The sequence below is a fragment of the Aedes albopictus genome, chromosome 1, assembly GCF_035046485.1.
Source record: "Aedes albopictus strain Foshan chromosome 1, AalbF5, whole genome shotgun sequence".
NCBI lineage: Eukaryota > Metazoa > Arthropoda > Insecta > Diptera > Culicidae > Aedes > Aedes albopictus.
Window position 1 is genome coordinate 335065519 of NC_085136.1, and position 23744 is coordinate 335089262.

Sequence of the window (23744 nt, forward strand, 5' to 3'; positions counted from 1 at the left end):
GGAGTTTTCGAGCGACGTGTGCTAAGGACGATGGACGATTTTCGGCGGCGTGCAGAAGAATGGTGTGTGGAGGCGAAGGTGAACCACGAGCTCGCTGCATTCTACGGTGAACTCAACATTCTGAAAGTGGCAAAAGCTGGACGGATACAGTGGGTAGGGCATGTTGCAAGAACAACCTGCAAGACGTGGAGCGCACAGAGCACGATGGAAGTGTGATCTGGCGAGCGTTGGCATTTGTTTCGCATACGATTTTTAGTAAAACATTTTAAACTTTATGTGGCCTTCGGATTGTCTTAGATAATGGAAATCCCCGTCTTCATTCAGTTGATTATAATTGCTTAACGCGTGCGCTATCAGCTTTAAATTGGGCTGTACATTTTGAAAAGCCAGTCTTAAAATGTATAGACAAATTTTCTATAGCTTTGACGACAGGAAGTAGTCCCATCTTAGTTTCAGCATGCTACATCTAATATCTCTTCACAATTGCACAGAAGAATAAAATTAGGTCGAACAAAACAGACACAAACGGTCCATAACGTATGTACACGAATTAATTTGAAACAGTACAAGTAGGAAACCTACCTCAATGCAGTACACTCTCAGTCCAGTTCCCAGGGGAACTTTGACCCTCTTACAGTTCGAATCATGAATCGCTCAGGATGTCCTTGAGTATCGAGCTGGAACTGCGCTGCGCCTGGAAGGTGGTCGTCTGCTGCAGCAGCGTATTGGACTCTCCTCCGAGTAGAATGGGCTGCACTGGGATGACCATCGGTGGAGCCGAAGCAACGCCGGCTGGGTTCTGATTGTGGTCCATCGGTGTTTGTTGTGGGGGTGGGGGTGTCTGAGTAGGTGGCGTGGTCGTGCGGGATGCGGTGACCGGTGCTTGTGGGTGACTTTGATGGGCCATTATGTTGAGGAGTCCACCACCGGCGGTGTTCACCGGACGAGGTGCCGATTCCTTTTCCAGGAACTTGACGAACGCTTCCGTTAGGCTTTCCTTGTTGTAGTTGGCTGGGGATGGAAAGGGTAGATGGTAAGTTTGGTGATCGAGATGGAATACGATACCAAAAAGCGTGAAAGAGTGTTTCTTCGAAAGTTCTTCCAGAAATTCCATGTCTATGTCTTTAAATGGGATTCCTTTGCCAATTCTTCAGTATCCCTCGGAGGAGGGATAAAATAGTATTAGCAACTGTTTTTTTCCATAGGTACCCAAAACTTCATCGAAGTTGTTCCTCCAAAAAGCTTAAGCTTGTCCAGAGAGTTTCTTTAAGGAGTTATTCCAGAGACTTTCGTAAAAGAGTTCTTTTTTACTGGCTGTTTCCCAAGTTGCTCGAAGTAGATTCTCCAGCTCCAACAAATCTTCTATGAATTTTGTCGTTATATGCTGGAAATATTTTAGAAGTCTCTTCAAGAATTGCTTTAGGGATTCTTCCAGAAGGACCTTTCAATCTTTATATAAAAAAATCCTTAGTGATGATCGAATATTTTTAGATTTTATTCAGGTTTATTGTGAAACTTTTGCAAGGCTTTAAAAAGTGATTTCTTAGCGGATTCGTCCAGCGATTTATCATGGTACATTTTCATGGGTTCAGGAATTCTTTAAGATTCAAGATTTTTCAGAAGTTTGCTGAGTACTGACAGCAATCCGCTTTTCATCAATTTTCCGAGAAGTTGAGGATTTTCCCCACGGAGTTATTATTCTAAATAGTTTCATCCTTTTCAGAGACTTCCTACAGGAAGTTTCCCACAACAACTTTTTTCCAGTGGATTCTTGCGAGATGTATTTTTTGTGTATCTTCAAGGAGTTTTTCAAAAGACTTCCTTTAGATTGCTCCAAGGAGTTCCTCCAACGAAATTCTTCAAAGACTTCTCCTTCAGAAGTTTCTGTAGGTATTTGTTGACAATTCACATCGGCCAGTTTGCCACAATTTTCGAGGGATTCATTCGAGTCCCATCAGGGTGTTACCTTAAAAGTTTGTCTTCTTCTCTAGGCCTTCAAGGAATTCTTCAAACGAATTCGTTTAGAAATCTCCCACAAAGATCTCGTCAATGTAGTTACTTTAGCGTTGGGGTAGTCTATGTAGTTACCTGTCAGGAGTTTTTGGCTGTACCACTGGGCATTGCATGCTAGTCTGTTGTCTAGTGTCGTGCTTCCTTCAAAGAGCGAATAGCCACAATTATTGAGGAATTCGTACGAGAAGTTGGTATCGAAACTCTGTTAGGGTGAAATCTCTAGTTTGTCAGAAAGTTCTTCTCCAGGTATATCGTTCAGAAAGTTTCCCCAATAAGTTATTCCAGTGAATTTCGACAAGGTGGATTTGTGGGAAATTCAAAAAAAAAATCTTTGAAAAAGTTCCTTTAAGAAGTTTTCACTTACTTATAAGAGTTACTCTATAGAGTTCGTTTAGGGACGTATTTTCTAATGGATTGCTTCCAAAAGTTCTGCAGGAGTTCATGGAATTTGTTTTGCCACATATCTCGATCGAGGGATTCATTCAAAGAACGGAGTTCCATGAGGGTATTATTCTAGATGTTTGTCCAGTAAGTTTTTTCGAAGTGCCTGGTCCGAGTACATGGGGTCAAATCTTTGACGAGAATGAACCCAAGAGTAAAAAAAATATCTGTTCGACACTAATGCCATTTCGATCGAGTCAAACTAGTTGTTTGAATATTGCTTTGTATTTGGTCAAATATTTGACGCTGTGTACTTGCATCTTTACTTCAGAGAGTCTCCTTCAGAGAGTTTACCTAATAATTCCACAAAAAAATGCAAGGCGGTCTGGGAGTTCTTTTTAAGAATTTTACCAGGGACTCCTGTACATCCAAGGAGTTCTCGCCAAAAGTTCATCTAGGAGTACCCTTCATGAAATTCTTTCAAAAAGTTGCCTCATTCAGGTATTCTAGAAGTTACTCCTGCACATTTTTTTAATGAATTTCGAAATATGGGAATTGTTCCATAAGTTTCTTTAATAATTTCTAAAGGATTTTCCAACACATTTTTCAGAAAGACCTCCAAATGTTTCTAACTTACTAAGTGGGTTTCGAAGAGTTCCTTTGAGGGAATTCATTCAGACTTATACAGACACTTGCCCAAGGCTTGAAGATGTGACTATTTCACAATTCCTCCAGGGATATATCATAGTACCACTTCAGGGGTTCTTAAAAGATTTTCTTCGAGGATTCCTTTTGTAATTCCTTCAAGAGTTTTTCAAGGTTTTAGTTGAGCAGTTCGTTCAGGATGTTCCTCTAAGAAATTCCTCCAAGCCATCCTTACATTAGTGTTATCTAAATGAGCTGTCCAAAAAATATTCTCTAGATTCATTTTTGGCCATCTCAGGCTCCTCGTAGACTTTTGTCCATAGAACATTTTCGAAGTTTGTTTGGCCAGAACCTTCGAGCTTCTCTTAAGAATTTACACAGCTTAAGGACAGATCTTGAGGAGTTTCTCCAAGGAATTTCTCTGGGAATCTTCCTGGAAAAGTTCTTCCATAAAGTTTTCTCACGGATTTCCTAGAAACAGTTCCTCTAGAAAGCTTTTCCAGACAATTCCCTTAAGATGTTTTTCAAGAGTTCCTCCAAAAACTTCTAGAAGGTCCCCCAAGGCGTTGTCTTAAGGAATTTCTCCAACGAGTTCTACTAAAAAGTTCCACACAAAAATTTTATAGGAGTTATTTCAGAAGTTCCTCCATTTTTTTCAAAAAAAAAATGTTCAAGGAGTTGTTGCAGAAAATTTTCTCAAGGAGTTTCTTCAGAAAGTTCTGTCAAGGAGTTCAACCAAAAACTTCCTCTAAAAAAACTCTTAAATGAAATTTCTTCCACGAGCTCCCCCAAAGAATTATTCTGGAAATTACTAAAATTTTCTTCAATATTTTCGCCAACAAACATTCCAGAAGACTTTTTTTTTTGTTTTTGACGATTCTTCGTGAACTCTTCATGAGACCGGTACCCTTTCAGGGTTTTTTCAATGATTTTCTCCAAGATTTAGTTGCATGCAGGCAGCAGCCGTTTTTCAACAATTTCCTGAAGCGTCCTTCCAAGGACTTCTACAGAAAGTTCACCCTAGAAGATCTTCCAATGAGTTCGTCCAAGGAGTACTTGTATCTCCAAGGAGTTTCTGAAGAGCGATCTCCGGGGCTTTGGCGTTTTTCCCAAATGAGCTCATTTTAGTAATTCCTCTTGGAAGCTGCTCTAAGAAGTTTCTCTCAAGGAGTTCTTACAAACAGTTCTTCCAGAGATTTCCTTCAAGAAGGTCCACAAGGAGTTCTCCCAGTAAATTCTCCCAGAAAGTTTAAAGAGATTCTTCAGAGATTTCCTCAAACTGTTTTCTTTCTTTAAGAAACTTTCAGGAGTTCCTCCAAAAAATTCTTCCAGGTGGTCCTTCAGAAAGTTCCTTGAGGGAGTTTTTCCAAGAATGTTTCCAGGGAGCTTCTTCAATGAGTTCTCTCTGGAGTCCCTCCAAGAATGTGTTGTTGTTCTTCAAGAAATTCATTTAGAGAGTTTTCCCAAGGAATTCCTCCAACAGGTTCTTCTAGAGAATTCCAATGAGTTCCCCCAAAAATTTAATCCAGAAGTTTTTCCAGAAAGTTCTCTTTCTCTCAAGAATTTCCGCCAAGGAAGTCATCTGAGAATTTTTCCAGCGAATTTCCTCAAGTAGTTCTTTCAAGCGTTTCTCAAAATTTCATTCATAAGGTCCTTCAAGAGAATTTTCCCAAGGCCTTTGTTCAAGGAGTTCTCTCAAGGAATTTCTTCAAGGATTTCTTTAAGGAGTACCTCCAAGAATATTTACCAGCAAGTTCTCCAAGAAGTTCTTCCAAAGAGTTTTCCCGAAGAGTTTCTCGAGAATGTTCTTCTGGAAGTAAATTCTGGGAAATCCTACAAAAGTTTCTAGAAAGATTTCCTTCAGCGAACTCACTTGAGAGTTTCATTAAAAGATTGCTTCCTGGAAGTTCTCACTAGGAGTTCCTCCTGGTTGTTTCTCCAAAATGTACAAAGATTGACAGAAACTTCCTCCAAGGAGCTCTCGAAGATCTCGTCTAGGAGTTCCTGCAGGGTATTTCCTAGGAACATCTTCTATAAAGTTGTTTCAAGAAATTCCGCCAAGGTAATCAGTCAAAATTCATCAGATATCCAACAAAAATTTCACATCAATTTTACAGAGAGTTCCTTCAAAGAAGTTGCTTCAGAAGGAGGTCCTCGAAGAAATTCGTTTAAAAATTCTTCCAGGAAAGGAGTTCTTTTCAGAAGTTCCTCCAACATCTCGTCCAGGTTTCGTGTTAAGATTTTCCTCAAAAAGTTCCCACTAGGAGCTCCATTAGGTTTTTCCCAAGAAATTCCCCCAGGAAGTTACCCTTAGGAGTTTGACCTAAAAGGATTCCTTTAAGGAATTTCTTCAAAGGTCTCTTCTTCAAAGTTCCCTACAAAATTCGAGGTAGTACAATGACAGTGTTCCCGCAAATGTTTTATTTAAAGATTACATTCAAGAATTTCCGCCGAGCAGCTCACTCGAGAATTTCGTCCAAAGATGTCTACCTGAGAGTTCTTTGAACGAGTTACTCCATGGAATTCACTCTAAGAGTACTTCCAGGGTGTTTCCCAAAGAAGTGCATCAAAGAAGGTAAAGTCCTTTAGGAAGTTGAATCAAGAAATTTCTTCATGAGAATTCTGTCAAAGAGCTCCTCTAAGAAATTTTTCCAGAAGATCCCCTAAGCAGATCATTCAAGAATAGCGTTTTCGTATTGAGTTTCTCGAGCAAGTTCCCCCGGAGAGTGCATTCAGGTTGTTTTTCCTGAGAGATTTTCTTTTGGGCGTTTCTCCAAAGAGTTCTCACAGGAAGTTTTACAAGAAGTTTCTCCAATGTCGCTTCTTCAAGAAGTTCTTCCAGAGGAATTTCTTATAGAGTTGCTTAAAAAAAATCTCCTATGAGGTTTCTCCAAGCGTTCTCTTCGTAGTTGGACACTTCTGACAGAATTATTCACAAAACTCCAGAAAAAAAGTATATAAAGGAAATTCCAGGTCTATGAAGGTTATGAAGAGAACATGTTTTTTAACTAATATAAAACTTTCACATAACCAAAAAAAAATATAACTAATAGTTACTATGGAAACCCTCCTTATTTGTCAGCAATGCTTCAAATTTTCACGAGTGCTCATTACAACTTATCAATTGTATTTTAATCGCTTGTGATTTGACCAGATGCAAAGAGGAGGCAAAACGAGCATGATGTTACACGCAAACGATTTTGCACACATCTGACAGTGTCGCCACACGCGCGCTCGAACAGCCGCATCTCATCGATTGGATTGGTTGTAGAGGCTACGGCGCGAATGCTAGACACGCACACTGCTCAACGACGAAAAGGCATAATCAACACGGCTGATCAGCGTCGAGTCTGTTCGTGTGCAATTTCTACGGGAGGTTGGTTTTACAAATCGAAAGAGAGTGAAAACATATTCGTTGGCGAAAGCAAGTCGCATCATACTGCAAATGTTTTCATTGCTTTGAAACTATTTCAAAAAATTTTTGAGCCTTCTCCAGAACTCTCTTGATACTTTCTACGTATGCTTCTTACACCCTGCATTCCGTGGAGGATTCGATCTCTTCGAGGAATTCTTCGAAAATTTCAAGGAGGAATTTCCAAGTGAACTCATTTAGAAATCAGTAAATGATCTTCATGAGAAATTATTTAGAGTTATTTTAGGATGAATGTTTTCACGTATCCCTAGAAGGATTTCTGGTGAAAGTACGAAAAAATGTTATAGATATTCGTTAAGAAATTCCAAGAAACCGTCTTGAAATCGTCTGTCACCCTCAGGTCTGTGAAACGCTCCCCTGAAACTAATCCGAAACGTCCCGGAGTACGCTACCTCTCTTTTTATGTCCTGTTTTCATTCATGCTATTTTCAATTTATGCACCCCTATTCCGTGGCATAAAGAAAAGTCCAGTGTAACAGTATTATGAAAGGATATGGGGTTTTATATTTTTATTTTGGTTTTATGGTGGTTCTAAGAACTTCTTCTAGTCTACTTGATTGTAAAATGTTGTTTGGGCTTTGGAAGCCCACTTCTTGTTCTCTTTCCTTTTAAACTTCATTTGTATAGACCTTTCCATCACTAGAACAGAAGGCAATTTTAAATTCCCTTGTTGAAAAGGCTCAAGCGTGTTAACACTTTACGGAGCCGACTGCAAAATATATTCATGCTTCTCGAAATTATGCATCTCATTCACGTCAACGCCCACAAAAAGTGCAAACTTACCTCCCGCGCCAGCTGCGGAACCGGCACTGCCACTGCCACTGCCGCCCAGAATGCTATTGAACCATCCTCCGCCGGTCCGATTCAGTCCCAACTTGATGCACTCGGCCTGGTCCATGGTGAGCACGGCCGAAATCAGCTTCAGAATCTGATGCTTGTCGTTCTGGTTGGGCGCCACCACATACCCAATGACCAGATTTTTCACCAGCGACTTTTCCACTTTGTCCGCCTGACTAGCTTCGGTGGCCTGGAGACGACCCTCGAGGGTTTCGTACCGTTCACTGCTCTTCGCCACTGGGGATGAGAGATTGAAGGGGAAGGGAACGCAAATGTCAGATTGTTGGAGGAAGTTTGAATAACTGTTCAAAAATCAAATGGATGAGAGTCAAAGTTAGGTTAGGTGTAATCTTACGGGGGTCCATCAGGTAACAAAACAAAACGGCATGCTCGCATTCTCGGTGACGTCGTTCCAGCCTTGCACATTTCCAACACACAACAACGTCTTCAAACTTGAGGTTCTTCACTCCGCTTCTTGGATCGATCGCAGCATGCACTGAGCGCTCCGCGGAGAGAGCATAACATAAGTACTGGTAAGCTAATCAAAGGAACCCGATTCGTTTGTGATTCGAATATCGACACCAGTACCTGATGTAATACTCAGTCCGCGCGAGAGCAATCGTGTGGTTATGGGGTCAGACGATTCGCGGGGTCACTGAACAATGCAAAACAAAAAAATCACTCACTTTTCATGCTTCATTCGAATTTTCTTGCAATGTCAGGCAATGTTATGATTGAATTCCTCATTCGCCTAAGGAATTTGCGAGTTTCTTACAAATTTGTGTGAAATTTTGGCAAAAAATGTTTATGGAATGAGCGCTCTTTGTTTTGCACTGAAACCGAGCAAATCCAAGAAGGCTTATACAATAACCAATGTTTGCTTTGTTGTTCTGCAAAATTGTAAGAAAAAGTCCTATGAATATGTACATTCAAATGAGAAATAGATGGCAAACAATGATTACAACTCACATCGAAAACGACTAAAACACATTCACATTGCTATGCACAGTAAAAAAAAAGAACTAAAACCATATGAAAGGAACACAAACACATCGAAGAAAATAAATAATAGGCACAACGACGATGACTACGGCATGACCCGGGGAAACCCCAATCTGTAACGTGGGTATAGCGAACACGTTTTCCGGGAGACACTCGCGTCGCCCTCCAGTCAACGACGGAAGACGGACGCAAGGCCCCGGAGGATTCACCCAAGGAAATCAACCCACTGTTACAATTTGAGATTACCTCGGGGAATGTCATGCGCAAATTACTTCGGCTAGGAAAATACAACACTGAGGCACACACGCATACTTGTGGATACTTACGCTCACCACTTGATCGCGGATGGATTTTTTTCTTATTCATGCACATGACGATCACGGTTTCGACGCGCAGTAGGCTTGAAGCGAGACAACTTGCGAACATTGCACAATTCGAGAACAGTAGGCGAGGCGAGGGTGGATTAAGCATTTATAATAAGGACTGTTCAGGTTTTTAAGCACGGTGTCACAAACACCACCAAAGTGACGTTTGTATGATATTTTTTTTTAAGGAAGAATCTATAAATCACATTGCATTTTTTGAATCAATTTTTGAAATTCTTCTGCCCTTTGTAGCATATTTTCTCAAACTTGATAATCGTTACACTATCGAAGAATTTACATCTCCCCAATATGGAGCAACCCTCGCCGGAATACCAGGAAAATCATCTGTAGGAATCCAGGAAATAAGGATAAATAATAAGATTAATATCGGAAGTTTGCTTCATAAGCAGATGGTCATGGGTTCGATCCCAGCCCCGGCACTTTCGTCAGTTGCTCTTTCCCCCCTGAGAGCAGCTGACACTGACACTCTTCTGAGCCCCTGGCTCAAATGGACCTGGATACTTCGACATCGGCGAACGGCAACTTATAATGGACCCCCAATCGGACTGGAAAAAGGAACAATCAACAGCCACACATCAACATCCTCGTGCTCTTCATTCTACCATGATAGGGTAGAAAGTGAAAGTAGCGCAACAGCAACCAGTTCGATATAGTAGAATTAGAATAGAATACATTTAGGCGCTGTACAAAGTGTAGGTACAGCTTCCAATTGGAATCGCTCACGCAGTGCCCTAGTGGACAAAAGAGCTGTAAATTATGTTAAATGTAAGGAATCTTTTGAAGAATTTCGTGTGAAATCGTCAGCGGAATCCGTGGAGAAATCTCTGAATAAAATCCAGAAGGAATTTCGACAGAAACTTCTGAAGGAATCCCAAAAGGAATCCATGAAAGTAGCCTGGAGTATTCCCTGAAAGAATCTTTTGAAGAATCCTGGAAGAATTTCCTAAAGAAGCTCATAAGTTAAAATGCACATTAATAAAAACAAAAAAAATGTCACGGCAGAAATCAATGAAGAGAGATCGGAGAGAATCCGTGAAAGCATCCCTTACAGGATCTCGGGAGCAATCCTTGAAGGAAACCTGGAAATGATGAAAGAATCCCGGGAGAACTTATAGAATTCTTGGGCGGAATTTTTAAAGGAATCCATAAAGGCAGCCCAAGAGAAAACACAGTAAGAATTCTGCAGAAAACCGTGAAAGAATCTCTAAAAGAATCCTTGGAGTAATCTATGAAAGAGCCTCGAAAGAAGTACCTTTGAATATCCTGAAGAAATCCCTGAAATAATGTCCGAAGAGATCTCTGAATCGGGAGGAATCGATGAAGAAATATCGGAAGGTATTCCGGAAGAATTTTGGAGAAATCCCTGATGCGATTTCGTGTATAACCAGTGAAAATATTTCAGGGATTTGAATTTATTATTAAATCCCGGGAGGAATCCTTGATGGAATACTGGACAATATCCATTGATGAATTCTGAAGGAACGCATGGAAAAGTCTTGTCAGAATTTCGGAGGAATCCACGAAGGAGTTCCAGGAAAAATCACTAAAGAAAGGAAAAAAGGGTTGCTTCATTGATTCCCGGGAAAAATGCCGAAAGTAATTCACAAAGAAGTCAATGAAGAATCCAGCGAGGAACCCTTAGCGAAAACCCAGGAGAAATTTCTATAGTAGTCCACAAAGGAATCCCGTGAGAAACCAACGGAGGAGTCTCGGGAGTAAAAATCCCGGGAGAAAAACGGGGCAGAATTCAGTGAAATTCTCTGAAGAAATCTTTTAAAAAATCTGAAAAAGTAATATCTAAAAAGTCCATTTCAATATACTAGAAGAATTTTGGGAGAGATCTCTGAATCGGTAGAAATCGATAAAGAAACCCCAGGAAAAATCCTGGAGAAATCATGGTGCAATCTCAAGAATCAAAGAAGAAATCTCGACAGGAATCCCTGATGGAATAGCGGAAAATATCTGTGAAGGAATTCCGGGAGAATTCCTAGAAGGAATCCCCAAAGGAATCCTAAGAGTTATCAATGAAGAAACCCCGAGAGGAATTCCCAACAGGATTCTAGGAAGAATTCCTAGAAGAATCCCTAAAGAAAACTGAGACGGATCAATGAAAGAATCCTGAAAGGAATACCATGGGGAATCGCTGAAGGAAACCCGGGAAAAATGCTGGAACAAATTCATAAAACAATCACGTGAGAAATCAATGAAGACACATCAGAAGAAATCCAGGGAGGAATCCTCAACAAAATTCCAGGAGAAATGTCTAAAAATCATCCTGGGAGGAATCCCGGAAGAAATCTCTGAAGTAAACTTGGGAAGAATCCCTGAAAGAATTCCTAAAAGATTCTTGGAAAAAATTCGTAATGGAAACCTGGGAAAATCAATAAAGAAATTCTGATAGGTATCAATGAAGGAATCGCGAAATAAATCTCTAGAGTAAACCCGAAAGAAATCACTTGAGGGATCTCAGGAGAAAACGTAAGAAGAATCCTGAAGGAATCCCTGATGAAATTTCAGGATTAATCCACGAAAGAACCCAAAAGGAAACTTGGGAGGAATCAATGAAGAAATCTTTGATAGAATGCCGCAAAATATTCCTGGAAGAAATCCCTAAAGGAATCCTGGGAGAAATCAATAAAAGAATTCCTAGACGGAAAATTTTAGAAAGAATTCCGGGGCAAATCAATGAACAAATCAAGAGAGGAATCCCCGATGAAATCCGTGAAGGTTTCCTTGGGAAGAATCCTAGGGAGAAAAAATCCCTGCAAGAATCTTGGAAGAAATTCGTAATGTCAACTCGGGAATATCAATGAAGGAATCCTGAAGAAATCTCAGGCAAATCCCTGGAGGAAGCCCGGAAGAAATCACTTAAGAAATCCCGGGAGAAAATCTAGGAAGAATCTTGGAACCCTTATGGAATTTCTGAAATTATTCGAAATGAAACCCGGAAGGAATCAATAAAGGGCTCTCTGGTGGAGTTCCGCAAAATATACCTGAAGCAATCCTGGAAAAATCCCAAAAGTAATCTCGGAAGAAATCTATGAAATAATTCAAGAAGAAACTCCTAGCGGAATTCCAGAAAAATATCTTGAATGAATCGCAGAAGATATTCATAAAGGAAAACCAGGAAGGATCAATGAAGAAATTCCGCAAAGAATGCCGAAAGGAATCCCGGGAAAAATATCTTTGAGAGAGTCTCATAGAAATCCGTGAAGGTCTTTTTGAAGGAATCCTGCGAGGAATCACAGGAGCACTCCCTAGAGGAATACTTAACGAACGCAAAATATCCCGGTAGAAGTGAGTGAAGGAACCCCTGGGAGAATCCCGGGAATATATTGGGAGAAATCGTCATAAGAATTCTGGAGGAATCCATAAAAAAAAGCTCTGGAGGAATCCCTTCGAAGAATACTGGGAGGAACCCCTGAAAGAGTCCCTGAAGGAATTCCTGGAAGAATCCTTAGCTGAATTCTTGGAGGGATCCCAGGAATAATTCTAAGAGAAATATCGGGAGAAATCCTGGGACGAAGCTACACAGGATTCTCGGGAGGAATTACAAGATGAAACCTGGTAGCCATTCTAGGAAAAAAATCTGTGGAGAATTATCGGGAGGAATTGATAAACATTTTTATAGTTAAACGGATATAAGAGATAGAGCATCTCAAATAGTCCAGGAAAAGCTTCAAGATTTAAGACTCTGGCAGGACCTTTCATAGAAGTTTGTAAAAACTGAGTTGTACGAGGAAGTACAACTTGACCAATGAGGTTCCATTTAGATAGCGAAATAGAATCTTACCGATGAGGTACAACTTGAACGATGAGATTGAACATGGTCAATGAGGTAAACATTAGACCATGAACGAAAAAGGAATTGGAATCTGGACGAGTATGGCGTATATTGGACGAATCCTAGGGACACGACCCTGTGCCAATGAGTCCCACTCTGAGAAATTCGGAGGAAGTAGAGTGTGAACGAGAATCGGGACGCGATTATGACTTGTGTTGAATGAAGTTGAGCGATACACAAAAAAATTAAACGACGAGATTCAACCTGGTTGATGAGGTAGAATTCATTAAGTTGATCAAGGAGCTACAACTTGGACGATCAAGTTGAGTTTGCACGAGGAAGTAGAGTCTGAGCGGTAGGTTTTTATGAATTCAAACCTAAATAATGAGGTAGAACATGAATGATGAGTTGAAGTTGGTCCGGTCAAGGAAGTAGAATCTTTTTAGTGAAATCCAGACGGTGAGGTAGAAGCTTGGGTCTCAGGTTCTGATAAGTCCCTACCAGATACTGAGCTTGATTATTATGGTCGTATTCATAAAAGATAGGGCATCTCAAATAATCCATCCAGGAAATGCTTCAAGAGTTAAGACTCTGGCAGGACCTTTCCGTAGAAGTTTGAAAAAAAAACCGAAAGTTTAAGTTGAACCTTAACCTGTACGAGGCTGTACAACTTGGCCGATAAGGATCCATTTAGATAGCGAAATAGAATCTTACCGATGAGGTACAACCTGAACGATGAGATTGAACGTGGTCGATGAGGTAGAAATTAGAACCTGAACGGAAAAGGAATTGGAATCTGGACGAGTAAGGCGTATATTGGACGAATCCTAGGGACAAGACCCTGTGCCAACGAGTGCAACTGCGAGAAATTCGGAAGCATATAAACGACGTCATTCAACCTGGTTGATGAGATAGAATCCTCTTTAGTCGATCAAGAAGATACAACTTGGACGTCCAAGTTGAGCTTGCTCGAGGAAGTAGAGTCTGAGGGATAGGTATTTATGCATTCAAACCTAAACCATGAGATAGAACAAGGATGATGAGTTGAAGTTGGTCGATGAGGCCTGGTCGAGGAAGTGGAACCGCTGAAGTGAAATCCGGATGGTGAGGTAGAACCTGAATGATAAAGTAAATCCGATCGGAAAAGGTAAAATCTGTTTGAAGAGGTTGAAGCTGAATGATGGGAGGTTAAACCTGAATAATGTTCGTTTTCGATTCACAATTTCGATCGGCAGGTATAATCTAAACAAGAAAGTTGAACCTAAATGAAGATACTAAAAGACGTTGAGGGAAGTTCATATTCAATGACAAATGATATTCATGAACAATGGAGTGCAATCTGATCAATTCGGACAAAAATCTAAACGAAGAACTAAGACATGGATGACGAGTTTGAACCTGAAGGAAGTGGTATTCACTAGATGTTTAGATTGAACTTGTACGATGGAGTATGGATTGTGGTAGATGAAATACAATCTTTCTGATGAGAAGTAAAACCAGGACAATAAGATCGACCGTGGCCGATAAGGCATAACCTAAATAGGGTGCCGGCTGATTTCGAAAAAATCTCTTGTATGTGGTTTGGTCGTCGAGAACGTACAACCTGACCGGTGAGGCTGACGTCAAAAAAGAAGTAGAATCTAAGTGACGAGGTACAACCAGGACTTTGAGATTGATCAGTGCCGATTGTGTAGAATCAGGTCGAGGAAGTAGAACCCAAATGTGAGAAAAAGTAAAATCTGGACTGGACAACAAGATTGAATCTAGTTGATGAGGTCAGTCGTAAAAGTAGACACTGATCAAGAATACAGAACATGGACGATATGGTTAAATCTATACGAGGAAGTAGAATATGAACGATGGGTTTCCATGAAGTGAATCCTTAACGATGAGCTAGAACATGGATGATGAAGTGATGAGCTGGTTGATGGGGCAGAATCTGATCGAGGAAGTAGAATCCTTAAAGTGAAATCTAGACTCAAGGATGAGGTAGAACCCGAATGATGAAGTAAAGCCGGCGGAATAAGTAGCCTCTGTACGACGACATTGAACCTGGTTGCCGAGTTAGAATATATTTAGTTGAAAGTGTAGATAGTGATCAAGAAGATACAACTTGGACGATTAGGTTGAACCTGCACGAGATACTCTAGAATTGGATTGATAGATTTCCATGAAAGGAAACCCGAATGATGAGGTAGAACATGAATGATGAAAGCTGGTCGATGGTACCAGATTCTACGGTTAAGAAAGCAGAACCGGAACTTGGCTAATCCATGAAAAGAAACCTGAACAATTGGGTAGAATTAGGAAGATAAAGTAAACATGTCTGTGCCATGAAGTTGAAGCTCAACCTTAACGATGAGAGCATGATACTGATGAAGCTAGAGATTATGTATTCTGGTCGATGAGGTAGAATTTGGTCGAATCCATGAAGTCCAAAGAAATTAGAATCCATGAAGTGAAATCTAAACGATGAACTAGAACCTGAATGATGAAGTCAATCCGGGCGGAAAAAGTAGAAGCTGAACGCTGCAGTTAAAATAGCAAATTAGTTTCCAGTCGAAATTCACGTCACGGTAAACAAAGTAGTTGAACCTAAATGAAGACACACTAGGGATAGATAGACATTGTGGTTTATCTTGGACGATGAGGTTGAATCTCATCGATGGAATACAATATGGTCAACTTGATAACACGTAACCGAGGAACTGAAACATGAATGATGAGTTTGAACCTGAAGTCTGCGTGGTTAAGTACATAGAGTAAATCCGGATGGATGAGGTTCAATCTTGATGAAGAGAAGTAAAACTTGGATGGTAAGATCGACCTTGGCCGATGAGGCATAACCTTTGAACGATGATACGATGAGGCTACCCAACTAAGTAAAACTTGAAAAATTAGGTTAAACTTGACCGATGAGGCGAACTAATCGACAAGACAATAAGGGTGAACTTGAACGAGAAGACCCAACCTAGACGAGCGAAAACAATCTTGTTAATGAAGCTGAACCTGGTCGATGCGGTAGAGCAATGGGCTTGTTGATATAGATCCTGTGCGAGGAGGTTCAAGTTGGGCCATGAGTTTCAACCTGAACGATGTAGTACAACTCATCCAAGTTGAAATTCAACGTGTAAACTTGTGAAGTGAAGTACGATGGAGGAGCATCCACTTGGACAATGAAGAATTAGAACCCGGACAAGAAAGTCGAATGTGAAATGCTGAGGAACAAGCTAGACAAGTCAGGACGACGAAATAGAGGCTAATGAATGCGGTAGAATCTGAATGAAGACGTTGACTCTGTAACGATAGCTTACAATTTAGACGATGAGGCAAACCTGAAAGCAACAAGGAAGTTAAACTTGAACGAGGAAGTAGAACCTGGATCAGGTGCTGCAGGAATTGAAGCGGAAACTATCGAAGCGGTTTGAGATGGCCGATTCCGGCGAGGTGAGACAGTTCCTGGTTATGACGATTGAGCGGGACTTCGAAAGCAGGCGTCATGAGAACTGGCCAGCGAAACTTCCTGGAAGGATTGCTCAGATGCTTCGGCATGAGCGAATGCAAACCGAGGTCGACGCCGATGGAGAAGGAGAACCGGCTGAAGCTGGGAAAGGCGGACGAGTAACAGTGAACCGACAAGCCATATCGGGAGCTTGTCGGCTGCCTTTATGTACGTTGGAGGTAGCACATCCTAGTGCAACATCAACGTGATGACGGTGGTAAGCTAACGGCAACACAGGTTTGAATTTAAGTCGTTAATAAATCGCAGCAACCTGGTTGCTTTTGTTTACCTGTTGTAAGTTAAATTCAAATAAAACTTTCTCTTTGCGTTCAGTCTTGTAGTAATAAAGACGTGTTATCATTTGCTTCCGAACCTGGTTCAGACTCTTCTACACCTCGAACAGGTTATTGGCCCGGCACGTGTTACACACCGATTCCTGAAAATACAGCTCAGTTTAGAAGTTCCCTGTTTCCCGGAAGCTGTCTGAAGAGTGGGAGTGGGCACGGATCGTGAAGCTGGCGAACACGAACTACCAAGCGTGGTGCTTTGACGGACGCGTGGCTTGAACGAGACGAACGAGCATTGGCCACGATCCGTTCTGACGGTGGATGAGAGCCAGTACGGACTAATTCGAGGTAAAACATGGTAAAACCACGGTGAGGTGCACTTGGGCGGTATTGAAGGACCACGGAATCACCAGAAGACATCGCTGGGCCAGAAGGTAACGTTGTTGAAGCAGATAACGAACCAGAACTACCGGTGTGGTGAGGACATGGAGACGTATCTGGGGCGGACATCGAGAAGCTGTACGTCCGGCTTGAGAACTCTGGATAAGAAATGAGGGAGTGTCTCAGGGTGGCATTGACTTTGCGTGCGTTGCAGGATTCGTTCAATCACGACTCTGGAGGCTCGGGACGAAGAGGAGTTGACTCTCGATTTCTAATGGTCTTGATGATGACGCATCGGAGGACATATTTTATGACTGCGATTCGACGACGGAGCCAAGCTAGATTGATAATCAACTTGGACGATGAGGCAAAACTAAAGGCAGAAAAGTACTTGAAATTGGACGAGGATGTAGAACCTAGATGATGAGTTTGAACCTGACTGACGGAGTAAAACTTAAACGATTAGGTGCACGTGACGTAAGCGATTATATGCTCAAAATGCACTTGAATAATGAGGTATATCCAGCGGAAAGAGATACAATCTTGCCGATGAGGCACAAACTGGTCGATGAGATATAACCTGGACGAGAAAGTAAAAGTTAGACGATTACACTGAAACGTGTAAATGAGGCAAGCCTCTACGAGAAGTTCAAATGAAAAGTATAACTTGGTCGATAAGGTAGACGAAGAATTCGAGCATGGGCGATGTGTTTGACCATGAAAAATGAGAAAGGAATGGGGCACGTTCGGTGTAGTACTAGATTTGTAGTAATGAGCTGAATTTTTGTATGGTGAGAAGGTCAATTCTCCGTTTCTGCAATGAAATGATACAAAAAGCGTGGGTATTATGATTCCTTGCCTAATTTGATGCTGTTTGAGCAAAACTTTGGATAACTATGTTGTTTATGTTGCAAGAAATGGAGAAAACAACAACACTGTTGTCCAAAGTTTTGCTCAAACAGCATCAAATTAGGCAAGGAATCATAATACCCACGCTTTCTGAACCATTTCATTGCAGAAACGGAGAATTGACCTTCTCACCATACTAAAATTCAGCTCATTACTACAAATCTAGTACTTCACCGATCTGTCCTATTGAAATGGAGCCTAGGGGATGAGCTAGAAGCTGATTTCCTCTGATTAATGAAATAGAATAGCTTGGACGATGGGGTGGAATCAGAACAAGGAAGTAAAATCTGGACAATAAGGTTGATTCCGATCGATGAAGTAAAACCGAGACTTGACCCTGGACAGTGGACGATGAGGCAAAACCTGAACTCTGATGTTACACCTATACAATGGATCACTAAAACGACTAAAACGGCCGCTATGGAATGAATAGATAGCACCACCGTAGCCTTGTGTGTTTCACATAACTCCACTGCTGTCACAAGATTAATGTCCATATACGGTGACGCGTTTGTTTACATGCGGTAAACGGTAGCAAAGTAGGCTTCATTGATCCATTAGATATAAGATTGATCCAACTCAGCTGTTCCTGATACAGATACCAACTAGACAGTGGCGAACATACATTTTTGAACAAACCAGTTAATTCCTCTAAAATACCTTAGATACAAGAAAAGGCTTATTTAATCTTTTAGCTTCTAGTCAAATACTTCGTTGATGACCAACCTAGCTTCAAATGCTGTTGCGTGAATCCCGTCAAGCACGAGTTGTTGCCCGAGTTCGACGATACTCTGCGACTAGGTATTTACCATTTCTGTCACGTACGCAATCACGTTTGCATCGCTCCGCCGAATAGCCTAGTAATCTACTGCTCTCAATCTAGTAGTCTAGTGGCTGCTGATCCGATGTGATGGTGACGCTGACGAACATAAGCTTCCATTCCGATCACGTACGCCCTTGCGGCTTCTTATGGACTATTCTGATACTTCATACCAAGCTTCATGCTAATTTGTTTACACTGAAAACACAAACTAAGCTAACTATTCTTAGGCCCAGATTCTGGTAGGGATCAAACGATCGGACGACTAGCTCCTGGCCGATGTCATTTGACAGTTGAGAAACTGTCAAACGACACTAAGCTAGTCGTCAGATTCACAGTTTCCTGTCAGAAACCGAACTTGATTGTGATGATTAATAGCTTTTATCAGGAAATTGGATTCTAGTACTTCACATGAAGCTTCACACTGATTAAACGTTTTTACACTGAAAATACACAAATTACGCGTGCTAAACCTACAAATACATCGAGGCACGAACGGAATTAACTCATGAACATCACATGCGATAATAAATTCACGAATGATTACGATTTTTCCTTCCAAATTCTGTAAAACACTGATCGTAAATTGCTCCATAATAGGCTCCTAAAGTCCTATCGGGATTCTTGTTTTAAACCACAATATATGGTTCAAGTGTATATATTTACTCAATTTTTGACGTTTTTATTAACCGTAGTTGAAAATATATAATTTTTATTTTTTTAGCCTTTTGTCTCGTCCCTAGCTTATAACACATACTTTGAGTGATTTTTTTTCACCGTGTATGTCAGATAGGAACATTTTTGAAATCCCAGTGCGAAAAATGTCGAGCTCAGTCACACAAGATTGACCTCAAATGTCAAAGTAGAACTATTTACCATTTTACTTATTTCGAATTTTCTCATTATTCCTTTGTTTTTCAAGTTCGAGTAAAGTACAATTCCGATTAGAATACCATGCTTGATCGTATTATTCAATATAAGCGAGATTTCGTCTTTAATTTTAGGACCCTATTGCGAAAAGTAAACCGACAATTTTCGGTTTCAAATCACCGGTTATTTGCACATCAAATCGTAACTGTTATACATACCTACACATAAACATATGCATGGAATTGCGGTTACTGCGATAGATTTTGATGTGTACTATTAATAAAAACAAAAGTGGATCGAAAGCGGCATGTGCAGTAGTTCAAACGTCAGTTTGTTTCGAGTGCAATACAGTAATGTTCTGATTTTATCACGCCCTCTGCGCATCAGTCCGTCATTTTTCAATAATTTACTGTTACATTTGAGAGCAAGTGTTTCCTTTCTTCTTCAAGATGATTGTTGAAAACGCGTTTTGCAATGGTAAAAATATTGAAAATGCGTTAGGATTTTGTAGAATTTTTAAAAGAATTTTTGAAAAGGGGCGTGATAAAATCGGAACAATACTGTATAAGCGTATGTGTTACGTTTTCGATGCGAAAGCAAAAGTAAACTTAACTGTGACTTGAATTCCTAATCACCCGATGGCCATCGGTTCTAGTGAATTCCTTAGTTTAAAAATGTCGCGACAATTAAGCGTTTGTAATGAGTCACTTTTCTACCGAATAGCAAAGCATGAAGTCGTCGGTTTTTGACACATTCCAATTTCGATCATGGCCGTCTGCGATTTGAGTCAGTCGTAGCAGCAACCCTTGCCGAAAACCAAAATGCCATCACCATGATGGGTTCAGGTTAAAAACGCAGGTTCCATAAACCGGTCCCAGTAGGAAACAAAAGTAAAAAAAAAACAGACCCATCATCCATCTCTATACATCAACCAAATCCAAATGACCCAAAGCGGTGCGTGTCGTCAATATTTGGTAAACAAAATGCGTCTAAAGTGAGGACAAATAAGATGCGTGCGTGCGAGCGTGGTGCATTGGTGTGCGTAGGTGTGAATATTTCAATAGCTGGCCTGCTGCGTGCGTCCACCACATTTGCGTTGCCATGGCCGCCGCCGCCACCCCCGCCTACTGTTCAATGAGCGTCGTCTGAGCGTGCAATGAAATGACCGATGTGCAAATTGCCCCCCACAAGCCTACTTAGAGTGAGAAATTCCAAAATAACACCTTCCAATTTTCGTCCCCTATAGCTGGTATGCGATGCGTCACACTGTTTTTTAGTTGATTTGGAAGCACTTTTTAATGTTTTTTTTTTTTTGTTTTCACTGGCAACACTCTCAAACACACTGAAAAAAAAACTCACAAACAAATTTAAAACGCGGAACTGGTGGATTAATGGTGAGAGCAATTTTGACCATCTCGACTAAAAAGTGGATATCAGTTGGAATTCCGGGAAGCGAACATTAACGGGTTGGATACCAGCCCAGAATTACCAGCTGATATTGACCTTTCAGTCGAACAACAACAACAGTATTAGCAGAGCAAGCTCTGTCCAGGTGATCCCGTGGTGGTGGTGGTGGTTGGTTGCGATCGATGCGTGGTTGGATGTGCGTGTGTGATTTGGTTTTTTATCTGGTGAGCTGTGAAAGTGCGATATTAATTGGTGGAAAATGGCGCCCATCGCCTACTTTCCGGGTGAAGTTTTCCCTTGAAATGTGAGATGGCGCTGTTATAAGTGGACCATTTTTGTCAGATCTAATCGTTCATGTTTTGGATTCAACTAAGATTGACAGTTCACATAGTTTTAGTTCATGGCCACCTTGGACAAGATCGCTTTCTGGTAGGGATCAAACAATCTGACGTTTATCAACTGTCAAACGACACAATTCAGATGTCAAACTGTTCAAAACCCACAAGAAAACGAGTTTGCCTATGGCGGCCATTTTTGCTTTCAAAATGACAGAAAACGTGTTCAAAAGAGCTGTCAAAGTTATTCTGGATTGCATCTGACAGAAGTGGTCCAGCGGACGATGAATGTTAGTAGAAAATCCGCCATTGTGAAACCCCTCGTACTCGTGCTGTGTAACCTGTGATACGTGGGGAATCAATCATTGTGTGCTTTATCACTGGGTTTGTTATCTTCCAAGCATCAGCTTCGAAGCTGCTTTGTCGCTGCCGCGACTGTCCTAAGTGATTGTTCAAGAGTAATTAGATTTGTTGTTCTTTTTTTCTCCGTGAATGACAACAGACAGTCGGAAACGCTACGATAACGCTCGCGCAAAGTAACTGATAGGGGGTGAGCTTTGTTATTAGATTGATTACAACGAGATCAGGAAGTTTGATTAGTGTGTGTCCGAAGAAACTAGCTACATGTCCAAGTAACAAGAAACCAGGTAGGAACTAATCAAGGTTAGTAAAAAGGTAACACATCATGCATTAAAGTGGGAACCGTCAAGATCTAAATCCAGAATAATGGTTGATGTACTTACATTCTTCTTTGAGCGATGCCACGGTGACTTGGGCGATCTCCAGCTGGTCGGAAATGCGGGCCGCCGCCAGGAGGCCATTCTTGGCGTCGGCTAGCTGTTGCTGGAGCTGACGAATGTCCGCTTTGAGGCTGGCTTCCCTGGACTGTGCTTGTTCCAGCTCGCGTCGGATGGCAGCCGTGGCCAGCTCGATGTCCCGGTCGCGATCTGATTGAGAATTATACAAAAAATTGCAACTTTTAATACATTTGAAGAAATTTGTTTTTCCGTGTAATGGTAGGAAGTTTTTTCCAGTGTACTAAATGTCAACTCGAATAAACAAAACGTAGTAGGCTTTGCCGCGAACGCTCGTGTTTTGTTTTGCTTTTCTCCCGGAATCCCGGAGAGGATTCCCCCGGAATCCCAGAGAGGAGTCCCCCGGAATCCCGGAGAGGATTCTCCCGGAATCCCGGAGAGGATTCTCCCGGAATCCCGGAGAGGATTCTCCCGGAATGCCGGAGAGGATTCTCCCGGAATCCCGGAGAGGATTCTCCCGGAATCCCGGAGAGGATTCTCCCGGAATCCCGGAGAGGATTCTCCCGGAATCCCGGAGAGGATTCTCCCGGAATCCCGGAGAGGATTCTCCCGGAATCCCGGAGAGGATTCTCCCGGAATCCCGGAGAGGATTCTCCCGGAATCCCGGAGAGGATTCTCCCGGAATCCCGGAGAGGATTCTCCCGGAATCCCGGAGAGGATTCTCCCGGAATCCCGGAGAGGATTCTCCCGGAATCCCGGAGAGGATTCTCCCGGAATCCCGGAGAGGATTCTCCCGGAATCCCGGAGAGGATTCTCCCGGAATCCCGGAGAGGATTCTCCCGGAATCCCGGAGAGGATTCTCCCGGAATCCCGGAGAGGATTCTCCCGGAATCCCGGAGAGGATTCTCCCGGAATCCCGGAGAGGATTCTCCCGGAATCCCGGAGAGGATTCTCCCGGAATCCCGGAGAGGATTCTCCCGGAATCCCGGAGAGGATTCTCCCGGAATCCCGGAGAGGATTCTTGCAGCATCCCAGAGAGGATTCTCCCGGAATCCCGGAGAGGATTCTTGCAGCATCCCAGAGAGGATTCTCCCGGAATCCCGGAGAGGATTCCCCCAGAATCCCGGAGAGGATTCTCCCGGAATCCCGGAGAGGATTCTCCCGGAATCCCGGAAAGGATTCTTGCAGCATCCCAGAGAGGATTCTCCCGGAATCCCGGAGAGGATTCTCCCGGAATCCCGGAGAGGATTCTCCCGGAATCCCGGAGAGGATTCCCCCAGAATCCCGGAGAGGATTCTCCCGGAATCCCGGAGAGGATTCTCCCGGAATCCCGGAAAGGATTCTTGCAGCATCCCAGAGAGGATTCCCCCGGAATCCCGGAGAGGATTCCCCCGGAATCCCGGAGAGGATTCTCCCGGAATCCCGGAGAGGATTCCCCCGGAATCCCGGAGAGGATTCCCCCGGAATCCCGGAGAGGATTCCCCCGGAATCCCGGAAAGGATTCTTGCAGCATCCCAGAGAGGATTCCCCCGGAATCCCGGAGAGGATTCCCCCGGAATCCCGGAGAGGATTCTCCCGGAATCCCGGAGAGGATTCCCCCGGAATCCCGGAGAGGATTCCCCCGGAATCCCGGAGAGGATTCCCCCGGAATCCCGGAGAGGATTCCCCCGGAATCCCGGAGAGGATTCCCCCGGAATCCCGGAGAGGATTCCCCCGGAATCCCGGAGAGGATTCCCCAGGAATCCCGGAGAGGATTCCCCAGGAATCCCGGAGAGGATTCCCCCGGAATCCCGGAGAGGATTCCCCCGGAATCCCGGAGAGGATTCCCCCGGAATCCCGGAGAGGATTCCCCCGGAATCCCGGAGAGGATTCCCCCGGAATCCCGGAGAGGATTCCCCCGGAATCCCGGAGAGGATTTCCCCGGAATCCCGGAGAGGATTTCCCCGGAATCCCGGAGAGGATTTCCCCGGAATCCCGGAGAGGATTCCCCCGGAATC

At 42.5% G+C, this 23744-nt stretch overlaps 1 protein-coding gene across 1 annotated transcript in view; it reads right to left on the bottom strand.

Moving 5' to 3' along the window:
- Window positions 1-315: 315 nt before the first annotated feature.
- LOC134285824 (uncharacterized) overlaps window positions 316-23744 on the bottom strand; it is a 392906-nt gene continuing 369477 nt past the window's right edge. Inside the window, exons 2-4 of the mRNA XM_062847431.1 lie at window positions 21736-21939; window positions 7256-7546; window positions 316-1011 (exon numbers count right to left, since the gene is read on the bottom strand). Of these exons, the coding sequence (XP_062703415.1) occupies window positions 644-1011; window positions 7256-7370 (483 nt within the window). The 5' untranslated portion in view covers window positions 7371-7546; window positions 21736-21939 and the 3' untranslated portion in view covers window positions 316-643. The remainder of the gene's footprint in view (window positions 1012-7255; window positions 7547-21735; window positions 21940-23744) is intronic.